This window comes from Nesoenas mayeri, assembly GCF_963082525.1.
Source record: "Nesoenas mayeri genome assembly, chromosome: 2".
NCBI classification, from domain to species: Eukaryota; Metazoa; Chordata; class Aves; order Columbiformes; family Columbidae; genus Nesoenas; species Nesoenas mayeri.
In genome coordinates, this window is record NC_137543.1 from 107,759,059 (window position 1) to 107,772,927 (window position 13,869).

At 41.7% G+C, this 13,869-nt stretch overlaps 1 protein-coding gene across 1 annotated transcript in view; it reads right to left on the minus strand.

Annotated features, from left to right (window-relative positions):
* HECW1 (HECT, C2 and WW domain containing E3 ubiquitin protein ligase 1) overlaps window positions 1-13,869 on the minus strand; it is a gene marked incomplete at both ends in the record, with an annotated part of 194,258 nt that overhangs the window by 37,226 nt on the left and 143,163 nt on the right. The window contains 6 exons of the mRNA XM_080364173.1: window positions 447-560; window positions 2,318-2,438; window positions 5,154-5,263; window positions 6,327-6,410; window positions 8,446-8,542; window positions 8,745-8,850. Of these exons, the coding sequence (XP_080220299.1) occupies window positions 447-560; window positions 2,318-2,438; window positions 5,154-5,263; window positions 6,327-6,410; window positions 8,446-8,542; window positions 8,745-8,850 (632 nt within the window). The remainder of the gene's footprint in view (window positions 1-446; window positions 561-2,317; window positions 2,439-5,153; window positions 5,264-6,326; window positions 6,411-8,445; window positions 8,543-8,744; window positions 8,851-13,869) is intronic.

The following is a 13,869-nucleotide window of genomic DNA, read 5'->3' on the forward strand; positions in this document are numbered from 1 at the left end:
GGATAACAAATGATCATTAGATGGCATGCAAAGTAAAAAATATTTGAAACAAACCCAGACCCATTTTGAAGAATTAGAGTGACAAAGGGGATAAAGGTCTGGTCTCTAATTATTGTCCAGAGACTGATTCAGTATGTAAACACGGGCCTGCAGTTCAGTTTTGCCTTCCAGCCAGTTAAAATAGCTATGGCAACACAATGACATTAGATTTAGCCACTTGAATTGTCACTTTGAGACATCTAGATGGAAGGTGCTATGGGAAAATGAAGCATTATTGCTATTATTATTTTTAACAAATGTTTGAGCTGATTAAGATAAATCACTTACTCAGAGGTAAAACAAAACCAAAGAAATATTACATAACAAGGGAGGCTCAGCCTTAGTCAACTCTGTGTTTTGCACCATAACAGCTACTTCAAAACTGATAGCATTTTGTGGTTCCCTACCCTTCCTCGCCAACAAACGTGACGTAGAGTTTGTTCCGCTGGAGCTCCTTGCGTGAATATGCCATTACCTGGTTGAACGTGCCTTCCAGTAAGTGGTCACGTCGTATAATTAACCTGCAACGGGAGGCAGAAATAGAGATCTAATGATTGAATCTCATGTGAGCCTGCAGGCAAACAAGAGCTGGTAAAGAGAGACATTCAGCCTAGAGAAGAGAAGGCTCCAGGGGGACCTTACTGGGGCCTTTCCATACTTAAAGGGTCCTATAAGAAAGATGGGGACAGACTTTTTAGCAGGGTCTGTTGCAACAGGACAAAGGATAATGGTTTTAAACCAAAAGAGGGGAGATTCAGGCTAGACATGAGGAAGAAATTTTTTACAATGAGGGTGGTAAAACACTGGCCCAGGTTGCCCAGAGAGGTGGTAGATGCCCCATCCCTGGAGACATTCCAGGCCAGGCTGGACAGGGCTCTGAGCAACCTGATCTGGTTGAAGATACCCCTGCTTATGGCAGGAGGATTGGACTGGATGACCTTTGATGGTCCCTTCCAATCCAAACCATTCTATGATTCATTCTTAGAAAACTTAAAGCATCCACTGGTGTACATGCTACTTGACCATTATGGGTTTTCAGTGAGTTGTTTCATTAGGCTTTTCTATTGGCCTCAGAGGTGAATTTCTTCTCAATGCTGTGATTAGGTTCCAAGTGTTGCTCTACTGCTAAGACCCTCTGTAACACCCTCTGTGTACAAATTTGTATGGTAGAGGGGGCTGTGAGTTTCCTGTGTATATGAGGTCACAGCTGTCTGGGACTGGCCCCAAACTCTTCCTGGATTTAATCCAGTGAATGTCCACGGAAATACTGCTTCTGTAGCAGGGTAGGGAAAGGGATTATCAGCCTCTGTTTATGTAACAGACCTCTCACTCCACTGCCAACCTCTAAAACAACTTAATGAATTGTACATTTAAACACCACCTGTGCAAGAAATCCTTCTCATTCGTATGTTCACAGACATTTTAAGACAGACCTTCTAAAATGTATTTCATGTCTGCCTTGGACCCAGATAAGCAGGACACCAAAAGAGATAACCAATGGTTAGGACTTTCCAGCTCTGTAAGAACATTTTTATGATGATGTTTGCCTGGAATAAATTGCTTGGCTTCACACTTTTTTTTTCCCCCCACAACAGAGGTGATTTAGTAGGAAGCCAACCTGATGCATAAAATCAATCAAATGCCCAGGAAATACCTTAGAAACACATAATTCCTTTGGCCAAGTTGGATAACTACATTGAGCACAAGTAGGTACAGACTCAAAAGCCAACTAACAAGATGTCTGGAAAGCAAACCCCATGACCAAGTGAACGAGATCCCCAAAATACCTGAAGAGAGGCAGAAATCTCTCTAGTTCAAATTCAGGAGGGCTACCAACACAAAGAACCACTGAAAGCTAAACCTGCATGTACAGGCTTCTGTAGGGTCATACTCAGATCCTGAGTTTTACTGATGTGTAGATCCAAAGGATTTGGAGTCATTCCATCATTACAATGGCTGTTAATAATCTCTGGTGGATGTTTGACTGAATGGATCTCCCTACTAGCAAATTACAGGTAGGAATACCAACCTCCCTGTTAAATAGTTATGGAATGGCAGTGTACGAGAATACAAATCTATAAGAAATAAAACTACCACACAAAAGCCTCTTGAAGGTCACTTTTTTTCAGGATATACTAAGACCTTATCTTGCCCTGATGGTTCATGTACAAAATGAAATCTCTGCTGTGTTTCCCACTCCCTATCAGAGTCTTCATTTATGGATAATGACAAAAGACACCATGTTAAAACTATTTGAGTAAGTTATCAAAATACTCACTTAATTTTACCTGGACCTTGCCCATACCCTTTGGCTTCAAGTTTTCGATAGAAATTGCGCAGCTTGGCTTCGAAGTCCCTCCGGTATGGAGAAGGTGCTCTTGCACTTGCTCGCTGCAGTCCTGGAGGGAAAATGAACAGCATCCTAAAGTGTAAGGGGCTTTAAATTTTTCCAGATCATGCAGCTGATTTTCCAGATAGAACTGCCTAACTAATGAGTTATAAACTTTATACAGGTATACTGTGCACTCTGTATTATTTTTGTTCTACCTGGCATTAACGCGGTTGTAAGTTTCAGGGGCTATATCTTCTTCACTAAAAGAACCATTAAGCTTGCCTTGTGTGTGCCTTTGTGTTGCCTCAGCCTTTAACTGTGATTGATCTGAATGGAAATTCAAGGATCGGAAAGGCATGAGAAAGACTTAACTCCCACTCATGGTCAATGGTATTTAGGTTTTCTTTCCCTTTTGCAATTTTAAGAGATCTTTCTCCTCTGCACTGTATAGGAGATCTCCTTACTTGGCAGGATTAAACCTCTGGAGCACAAAGCAATGCTTCTCACTGGAGCCTAGCACCCTAGCCAAGCTGGGAATCGGGTTTCCCTGAGTTGATCTGACTGTATATTAAACACTTCCAGCTATCAACACAAACCTCTTTGTGGCACTGAGAAGGATTTCTGTCAGCAAGAAATGCTACGTTTTCCTATTATGATTCACACATACAGCAGATTTTTAGCAATTTGGGACCTGTTTTATTTTGAAGCCCATATTCTCAAAGCAGTTGATTAGTCCTTTTGTATGAACAAGTGCCATGCCATCATGGATCCATGAAATCCCACTTCCCTATCTCATTACAGAACATAATAGAAACAAGCCCTTTTAACGAGAAATCTAGCAGAAAATCCTCCACAGGAAGGAAAAAAAAAATCACATTTAGTGGGAGCACAAAGTATCATGGTTGCCACGAGGGAAGTACATTACTAATTGTCTCTTTTGGTAGAACAGAAAGGCATATTTACATGCAGTGCACAAAGAATCCCTCACAACACTTCTTTTTCTGTTAGACCTTTTTTCCCCCAAGACACAAGAGAATGAGTGTTCTCATGGGCTGTGTAACTAGTAGCAGAAATAAGCAGACAGACAGCATGTTGCCACAAATGAATATTTGCCCTTGTCTTTTCACAAGAATGGGAAAAGACTAGTGCAGTTCTTCTAACATTCTCTAAAATCATATTCTTAGCAAATATTTTGGTTTTCGTCTTGCAGGAGACTTGTTTCTAATCTGTCCTGATGCTCATGTAGAGGAGGGAAACTGTATTTACAATGGTGTTCAAATTCATTAATGACAATAGGACATTCTGACAAAACTGTTCTCCCAAAGGCAAAGGTTCAGCGTTTAACTTCCTCACATCAAAAAACCTTCCAATTTTCCAGAGCCACCTCCAAGATGTGAATGTTTCTTGTCCATTAATTTTATTTGAAACCAGATAATTTAAATGAATGTTTAAAAAGCTCAACCAAAAATGGATTTTTCCAGATCACATTTCTGTCAGTTCGCTCAAAGTGGCCACTGGACACAGCCATGCAGTGAGGCTGTGGTGGGGGTTGTATATCTTGGCAAAAGGGAGACATTAGCTCCTCAAATTTCTATAGCATAAACAATAACTACAGAGACATACCACAGCTGGAAATAACCTTCTCAGACATAATGTCTTTCTGGAAAATATGTTTCCCATCAAACCTAAGTTAATGGGATCAACACAGGAGGTCAGACTAGATGATCATGATGATCCCCTCAGGTCTTAAAACAGAGTGTTTCAAAAAGATGGTCCCAGTTTCAGATATACAGTGATTTCAAATTAGGGCCATCTTTTTGAAACACCCTGTAGATGGGTCTTGGGAAGGAGTCTTCAGAACCCCAAGCAGAGGAGACTGAACTTTCCAAGAGTACTTTATGGTACTTTACAGGTGCCACGGAATAAAAAGGATATAAAGCTACTAGAGAGAGTGCAGAAGAGGGCCACAAAGCTGGTGAGGGGTTTGGAGGGGAAGCCGTATGAAGAGTGGCTAAAGTCACTTGGTTTGTTCAGCCTGAAGGAGACTGAGAGGAGACCTCATGGCAGCTACAGCTTCCTCACAAGGGGAGGAGGAGGGGCAGGCGCAAAACTCTTCTCTCTGGTGACCAGTGACAGAACCCGAGGGAACAGCAGGAAGATGTGCCAAGGGAGGTTTAGGTTGGACATTAGGAAAAGGTTCTTCCCCCAGAGGGTGGTGGAGCACTGGAACAGGCTCCCCAGGGAGGTGTCACAGCCCCAAGCCTGACAGTGTTCAAGAAGAGACTGGACAATGCCCTCAGACACATGGTGTGAACTGTGGAGTTGTCACATGGAGGGACAGGAGTTGGACTCGATGATCCTTGTGGGTCCCTTCCAACTCTGGACATTCTATGATTCTACTGGAAGTATTGCAATATGCCTTCGATTTGGAAGCTTCTCTTTGCTCCTCTCACATAACTTGAATGCTCTTCCATGTCACTGAATTATATTTGGAGTGCACCATTCTCTTATCCTAATATTTTCCAACTATATAAAAAGCAGGAAAACACTTTCTTCCATACGGGCAATTTCTGATCTCTGTGTTTCAGCTATTGTTAATGCTTCATCTGATGCATAATAGCAATGGAAAAGATCCAGCAAAAAAGCAGCTGCAGTCAGATTCAGAGTGGGCGCTGGAATTAGCAGGCTGACAACTAATGCTAGCTCTGAATCTGCCCCTTTGTATTTATTAAGAGAAAGAGTACAAATGCAAGGTTTTGTATTATTTTTCTCATCCCCTTACCTGGAGAATTTTGGGGTGATGAACAGGGTGAGCAGCGAGGAGAGAAACTGTAACCAGGATGGAAGGCAGCCTGCAGTGGTATGTAGGACATAATATCCTCTTCAAAAAGGCTGCATGGAAAAGCGATAGGGAGAGATTTGGTTCACATTCATCACAGGAAGGAATGCAAGTCTGCTGTGGTCATAAGTTTGAATCCATGAACACATGGATTCATAAAATCCACAGGTTTCCCAAATCAGGCACGGTCACCAGTAACCAAGAAGAACAAAATGAATTTTATTAGATATTTCATGTTAACACAGTGGCTCAATCTACTGGTAGAGAGGTAAAGATCTAAGGCTATGTAGTAAACAGGGACAGTTTCAACACGTTAGAACTGAGAAGCAAAGATACATACATTTGTCTCCCAGGTTGTTTTCCTTGGTTCACACGTTTTCACATAGCTTAGCTCTTTGGCCATTCAGATTAAGTTAATAGGAATGGATTAAGTTGACGGGAATAGGTGGTAAACTCCTTGCATCAGGCAGTGCTATATAGCACAGCAAAAGCACCTCAGAAATGCAATGTCTTCCATGTAAGACCAAGACAATAAAGTAAGTCCTTACCTGTGCTGAATAAAAGGCACTAGAACCTAAAGGGCAAGCTCCCTGGTCCCAAATCTACATTACCCAAACAATGCTCAATGCATTGCATGTTGAGGTTTCATGAGTGTGGCCTGGCCCTACGTGTGAGCAGCACTACTGCAGTAAAACTAGGAATTTTGTGAGCACTTGCGTTATGTACTCGTACTGAGAAAGACAAGATTTTTCCTCCTTTTTTTTTTTTTCTAAACAACAACCTAAAAAAGGTAACCAAGAATTTTTCCATTAAAAGGGAACATTTTGACCTGATTCTTTTTTATCTGCTACTTGATGGTAACAGCTATATTGATTGAGCTGCCTGGGGATGGAGTTTACTGCACTGATGGAGGCTGCCTTCCAGGAAGTAAGGGTTGACAGATATATACTCTGGCAGAATTACTGTTTTGGATGACTATGAGTAACGATTATTCCTATTCTAATCACAAATGACCTGGAAGATTTAACAAATTTTTTTCAATTATGCAGAGAAAGAGCCAGCCAGCATCTCTGGTGCCACAAATCATGACAATATGCTCTTGATCAAATTGATTACCTCAGCAGAATTACTAAATCTGCATCACAGGACAACTTTTCAAGCCCATGTGTACCCTCTGTCCGAATGTAATGGATCTTCTCCCTGAAACATAAACAATATTGAGATGAGAAGAAAGGAAAAAAAGAATATGCCATTATCTAGGCATGAACTATGCAAAGACTTATTATTCCTTGGTATTTTGCCAGTTCCTGTTTCTTTCCTTACAAAAATGGCAAACATCTTAACATCTTGATTCCTTTTCTAATCACACTAACAAACTTGTAAAAATTAATCTATTTTATATCACTTGGTTTTCTGATCCAAAAGCAAGAGATTTTATACCGTATTTTAGAAAACAGAATGTTTCTTAGTCCTCCAAGCTTATGTGTAGCACTACAGCTAAGGTTACTGACAGACTTTTTGTTTAGGGCTACAACTAGTCTATCGCCTTTTGTTAACAGAAATTCACGTAATACCACTTCCTTTACCTCTGTCTGTTCTATCTAGCAACCAACACTAACATATACTTGATATTAATTGATCATACAGAGGTTATACAGTACATTAGTAAAATCATACGTTTTGTTGTTTAAACGAACACCTGTAAGGCATGGGAAACACAGGACAGGATGCTATCAGCAGATTAGGATCATGAAAGATACAGATCTACACCCCCATCTGGCAGTGTCTTTCTAAAGCATTGCAGTGTCCAAGAATATTTATTCTAGTTTCAAGTCAGAAGATTCTACCTCAAGTCAAGGATGTGCTTTAGTGCCTTTCTGGGTGGGGCTGCAACGTATTGCAGAATCAAGCACTGTAAAAGATGGACTTTTGTCTCCTAGGGGTTTGGTTAAAACCTGCTGTACGAGCGTTAGATGGTAGCTTGGGATCACTCCTGACCTAAGGTTTAATCAAAGCAATGACCTGGAGGCAAAGGGCTCGATATCCTGTTACAAATCTCATTACGCACTGGCTAAGCCGTCTAGTCCATATCACTAGCCAATTTTGTTCTCTGCTCAAAAGGAGATAAAAGCATCTTCTGTTCTCTGCAAAACAAGAATTCCAATTACAGCTAAGAAAGAAAAATAGTCTGGAATAATTTCATAGTGAAGATAAAAAAATTCTCAGTTACAGAAATTTACATCTTGAATTCTGGGAGCGTTTTTCACTCTGTCTCCCTCACTTCATTTGAATGTATTAATTCCTTCAGGAAGGAATTTTAATTTTTACACCCAAAGAACTCTTTGTCTGGCCTTCACAGGTAAACAACAAGTCAGTAAGGCTATCAGCAGAAACTGCACTGCAGGAACTTGAATGTCCTTCCCTTGCTCTTCCTCCTCTCCTTTACCAGTCCTGCAGCTGCGGTTTTTACTGCACCGTACAAACGAAATTCTTGGTCAAAGGCTTAGCTGGTGCACGCTGGTATTGCTGAGACTGACTAATGCCAGCTCAGGTTCCTGGCCAAAACAATTAATTTAACCTCTGGAATTAGAATGAGTTTAAGTTGTACTGGCTTTTGGTTCTGTTTTCTCTTCTCCCCTTTTTTCTTCTTAAAACCTAATAGGAAAGGAATGGGCATAAGAAAAAGAAAGATGCAACATAATTACCTTGGAAAGGACTACCATTAAGTCATAAGAAACAAAGATTAAAGACAGGAATACAATCTACTTCATAATGTTCCCATTTCTTCATAAAATCTAGGGTGACTAAGTCCATAGCATGGGTGTAAATCCAACCATGAGAAAAAATCCTAGGTCTGCTGTAGTTACTGGGGTTTTACTGCTGACTTCCATCCAAACACAATTTTAACTCTATTTTCTGAAAAGCAAGGTGATCATTGTAGGTGAAGACAGAGCTTCTGCTATTCAGTAATATTTCCAGTTGAATTCAGATATGTCACTATTTGCCCATAGTTAATTTGGTTCTTACTTCCTGGTGTCTGTGGAAAATAACTACAGTAACTACATAGATTCTGGTGGTGCACACCTAGTCTTTAATGGTCACAGTTATGTACGGGGCTCAAGTTCATCTTTTGTACTACAGTTACCAGAATTTATTTTCCCCGCTTCCAAGAAGCGGAACTTCCAAGAAGTTCCTTCCTGGAACTTGGTTTCAGCAGTCTGGAAAAAAGTGGTACCTGAGTGCGTGGTTTCTGGCCAAGCTGGGCTGACGCTCCTGCAGCATCTCAAAAATGTTGGGTTGGCGTAGAAATGCAACAATCTTGTCATTGTAAGCTGGAAAAGGAAAAAAAAGAAATAGAGAGGCTTTATCTACCATTGAGGAGCCCTGGTCATGTCACCGGACTGTGCAGGGGCACACCAGCTGCATTGCTAGTGAGGCACAGGGTGACATGAAGCACTATGTATGGTTGATGAGAAGTTCTCAAAAGCATCTTCGTGAGCACTGCTTTTAACAGAAAAGAGAAACTTGGCTTACCCAGAGGTAACGTCTCATGATGGTGCTGGTTTCGAATAGCTGTTACGAGACTATTGCCTGGTCTGGCCAACAGAGTAACTCCTCTGTTTCGAGAGACTTCGGAGGCCTACAGCATCAGAGGTAAGGGAAAGAATGATCAAAACTGACCATAAGTAGCATGTCAGTCAGTAAAAATGTTTGTCATCTTTACTTCTGTGACCTTCAAAATGGTCCATGACGCCGACTGACTGAAGGACAGAAAGCCAGCATAAAATTACAGCATTATACTTCAGCCAAATTAAAAAACGCAGGTAATTCTCTGCTTCCAAATGGAGGGGCACCATTATACACAGCTATCACACCTCTTTGATGCTGCAGTGAAGGCACGGAATCCAGAAGTAAATGGAAGTTAATAAAAGTATTGCAGTAATGGAGTTCCTTGGTTCAATGAAAAGAAAATCTCTGTAACATCATGCAGTCTCTTGTTCTAGCATAACTGCTTTTACTTCAGGTTTTTTAAAGCAATATTAATTTGAAAAAAGAAACTGCAACATATTCACTCAGCATTGTTGAAGAGAAATATTGGAAATAACATGAGGTAGGTATATCTACTTAGATCACAGGACAGTAAAGGGCGAAAGGAGGTTGCCTAACATGCATCACCAGAAATAGAAGTCGAATTGTATACATTGAAAAAAGAACATAAACCGAAGAGCTGATAAAGAGAGTAGTAAGAAGGAAATTTACCACTACTACTTAACTGGGGCAGTGAAAGACAGTGCCACTGTCCTAAACACAGTACCTAGTGAAGGGAATCATGTCAGGAAGGCAGAAACATTAACAGGTAGGAAAACACTTAGATATGAGGATATTAAAAGTCATACAATGAGGACTGACAATCTCTCTTCAGTAAGTCATTACTTGCTGGGTAACTCTCTGGGGACTTGTGCAAGCTGAGGGGAATCTGTCTCTCTCTCATATGTGTTCCTCCAGAATATGGCCACAGTGAAGCCAACAGAGAAACACTGTTACAAAACCAGTGTGAGGACGCCCTGTCTCAGGACAATATGCATCAGGAATTCCAATTGTCATTCTATGAGGCTAACAGCTGCTCTTTTCTCACTGCACAAATTGTAGTACTTGGCAAACACTTCAGGAAGAAATTGCCCCCACTCCAATATTCTAAATGCTTAGCTCTGCATCCAAGCAAATGGTGCCAACCCATTTTTAGTGGTACAGCCAAATGCCAGGTCTTCCAACTGGATATAAATGAAAACCAAGAAGCTAAATGTGACTGGCAAGTTGCCTTTGGAGCACATAAAGCACAAAATGTTTATATGTAACAAGATACTAGTCAATGCACTTGATATGTGTCAATACAGAGGTTAAACAATGAAAAATCTTAATGATTCTAATTAAACATACTATAGTTGAAAATGCAAAACTGCTGTGAAGGTACATGGGGAATGTTTTGCTCCATCATTGAACTATGATTTTACTTGCACACAATTTATACTGGTATGCATCTGCTGATTACCACGGTGTCAGGGAGGTCAAACCCGTAGTACCCAATGAGTCCAACCCTTCTCGCCTTGAAAACCAGGAAAAATTTTCAAGTAGTTCATACAGAATTCACTAAGTCCCTCTGTGCTGTGTTAAATCTTCTGCCTTTGTCTCCTTCTCACACCACCATGAGCCACCTGATACTGCAAGTTTGGCTTGGGCCAAGTTTGGCTCACAGCTTTCCTCCTGTGAGGAAGGCAACCACCCTGTCAGGCACCATATGGCCTTTATGGCATTGAATTTATGCTGTGGAAGGAGGAGGCAGCTTAGGTTCAAGAGGTGCCCAATAATCCATTGCCACAGTGAGCACAAAGCCCTTCTGGGAAGGGCTATTTCTTGGTGCCCTGGTTTTGTTAAAAACAAGTTTCTCTTTTAGTGAATTTCCCTGTTAGCTACAGTCTTTTTACTAACTGCAGTTTTCTGAAAAGCTAGATACATGTTTTGGTAGACATAGCAAAGGAATGCAAGGTCACTTGATAATGATGCATCTCGCGAGATGTGCAAGCAGGAGGTGAACTGCAACTGACCAATTAAGTATACCATCCCATTCACGTGATACATCAAATAGAAGTGGGAGATCACAAGGATCTCATCCCTTTTCCTTATGGCCGACTTTAGGAGAGGACCTTGCAAGCTGTCCCTGTGAACTGAGACCTAGGGACTTCCAGGTGCCAGCCCTACATCTGCCAGAGCAGTTGCCAGGATTTTCAAGATTGGTTTTGTATATTTTGTATTATTTTCTCTATTTTTATTAGTAGCATTAGTAAAACATTTTTAATTTTTCCAACTCTCTTCTCTCAGTCCTTCTTTCCCTCCAAATTGCCTGTCCTGAGTGGGAAGAGGGGAGAGGGAGGGGATAACGGGGGAGAGGGGGTTAACAATACATCTGCCATGGTTTTACTGTCACCCTGCAATCAAATCTCGACACTTGGGCAGCGCAGTCAAGACCACCCTCTAGCCTGTGGTGGGCTGTCAGCAAGCATGTGTGGGACAGTGCTGAGGCATTGCCTTGTGCTGCTCTTCTCCTCTTCCAGGTCGCCCTGCAGACCAGATGAGGATGCCTCTGCCCAGCCCCTTGTAGAACGGGCTTGTGTGCAAGCGCGGGTGGTGGGTGAGTCTGTTTTTTTTAAGGCTTGTCTCTGACTCATATTTGGTAAAGAAAAATCCTGTGCCCTTGTTGCTACACATAGCTTTGCTGAATAAAAGGTAGGAAGGGGGAAAGGGAGGTTTAACAGAGGAGTTAAACCCCATTCTCCCACAAAAATTAGCACCAGCTAGTATTTGCTTGTCACTTGGGAACTATGTGGTACTTCTGCCCAGCCTGTGACTGGATCCTCTCCCTTGCTCATGTCACTTGATTCTTTTTTGCTTAGCTTTCCAGTGCTGCTGAGTTGTGTGCTTGAACATTTCTCCTGTAGCAAGAATTCTGAAAGGAAATGTGTCTAGAGCCTGTGAAGAGAAACCTTCACTTCCCCCTTCCCAGTTCTGGTTTAACAGCGAATGTCAACTGGATTATAAGAATTCAGTTCTGTAAGCACCCTAAAATAATAAACTGTACACTCTGGTGCCATGCTTTTCCATCACCATCATTAGGCATCACTAGTGCTGCGTTTGGATCATGGTCTTCACAAATTTACACCTCTAAACAATTTTGCTCTGGCAACACAACAGGAAAATTCCCAGCTGTCTAATTAACTTCTGTTTTGCTAACCTACTCTTTCCAATCTTTTAGCTAATATAGTACAAATGATTGCCCCAATTCAGCATTTAATCACAATTGCCTTGTCTACTTTGGCTTTCTAATTGAATAACTCAATTTAGATTAGCAAACTATTATCTAATTTAAAAAAGAAACCCAAACAGTGATCCCTCTAACGATTTAGTGACCTGGTTCATCTAGTGCAGGGTAATCTGAAAGATTTATGGCAGGGTTTAACAGCTTTGCAATTGATGCTGGGATGCTGCAACTGGAGCAGAGAGTCCAGCCTATCACAGGAGCCTTTCCTGTTAGCTAAAACCCTTTCCTGGGTTTTATATCACTACTGGGCTTGAGAAACTCCTGCCTCTTTGAGTTCTGGTGCTTGCTTGTGGTTTGGGTCAGTAAGAAGATTTATATACTGCTATGTCCCACTATCTCCTCTGCTTTTCTTGCTAACCAGAAACTCTTGCCTCTCCACTCTGGATGCCTACTTCTATCTTCTTTTTGTCTTTAAAATCTCTACCCTGTAATCATACATGTTGATTTCCATTACAGACGGAAGGTCCCTTAGAGGGAATGGAAGGAGCTTTTGTTTTGGCTTGAAAGTATGAAGGAATGGAAACCCAACCTCCACGTTATCATTCGTTCCTATGGTTAACTATTCTCACTGAATTTCAACCTCACCTTTTGATTGAACTGGTTTGGCTTTTACTGCTAAACTTAGTTCTTGCAATGCCTGTCCTCTCTTGGATTAAACACATCTTTCTTTATTTTCTAAGAATTACAGACATCACATTTGCTCCTTTTGTCCACTGTTGAGATCTCAAGTTCCTAGAACAATAATAATTTATTTACAATGATGCAGCTAAGAGCCATTGCTGGCTGTGTGAAGCTGGGGTATTTCTTTTTTCCCCACTTTGGGCTCATCTGCCTATGAGTTCTGTCTGCTCTTTCCTCAGCTGATCACTCAGTGTCACAAAGTCCCTGGAAAGTCCACACAACACTGACAACTCCTTTTGGCACTTGGGCAGGATGTCAGGTGTGCGTGCCAAGGCAAGAGGTGAAGATTTTCCTCTCATTACCCTCACTCTTTTCTATACTCTCCTTGGCACCCGCAAGCAGTCATGACTGAAGCTGCACTGTTCTGCTCTCCTTCAGGCTCATTTGACATCTGTACATAATGTTCAAAACTGGTGGTTGTCTTTCTTGGTCCTTCATACTGTCCTGGTGACAAATTCCAGAGGTCACAGGACCTGCTCAGCCAAGAAACCAGCTGGACTGCAGACAGCTGACACATGGCCAGGACGAAGCCCCAAGTGTGTCCCTACAGACATGATTTATAGGACAAAGCACAGCCAAATATACTTGGAAGAAATGGCATGGAACATACGGGTCTTCATAAACAGGCTGAGTTGCAAAAGGCTGAATCTTTTCTTTGTAAATGGTGGGCTTTCAGGCACTGATCCAAAGTCCTTGGAAATCCATGGGAGCCCTTCCAGTGGAGCAGCAGGCATTTCCAGAAGAGAAGCTACTGACTATGACAACTATTAGAAGGGGTGTGGTTAGTAGGTCGAGAGAGGTTCTCCTTCCCCTCTACTCTGCCCTGGTGAGACCACATCTGGAATATTGTGTCCAGTTCTGGGCCCCTCAGTTCCAGAAGGACAGGGAACTGCTGGAGAGAGTCCAGCGCAGGGCAACAAAGATGATAAAGGGAGTGGAGCATCTCCCTTATGAGGAAAGGCTGAGGGAGCTGGGTCTCTTTAGTTTGGAGAAGAGGAGACTGAGGGTTGACCTCATTAATGTTTATAAATATATAAAGGGTGAGTGTCACAAGGATGGAGCCAGGCTCTTCTCGGTGACAACCAATGATAAGACAAGGGGCAA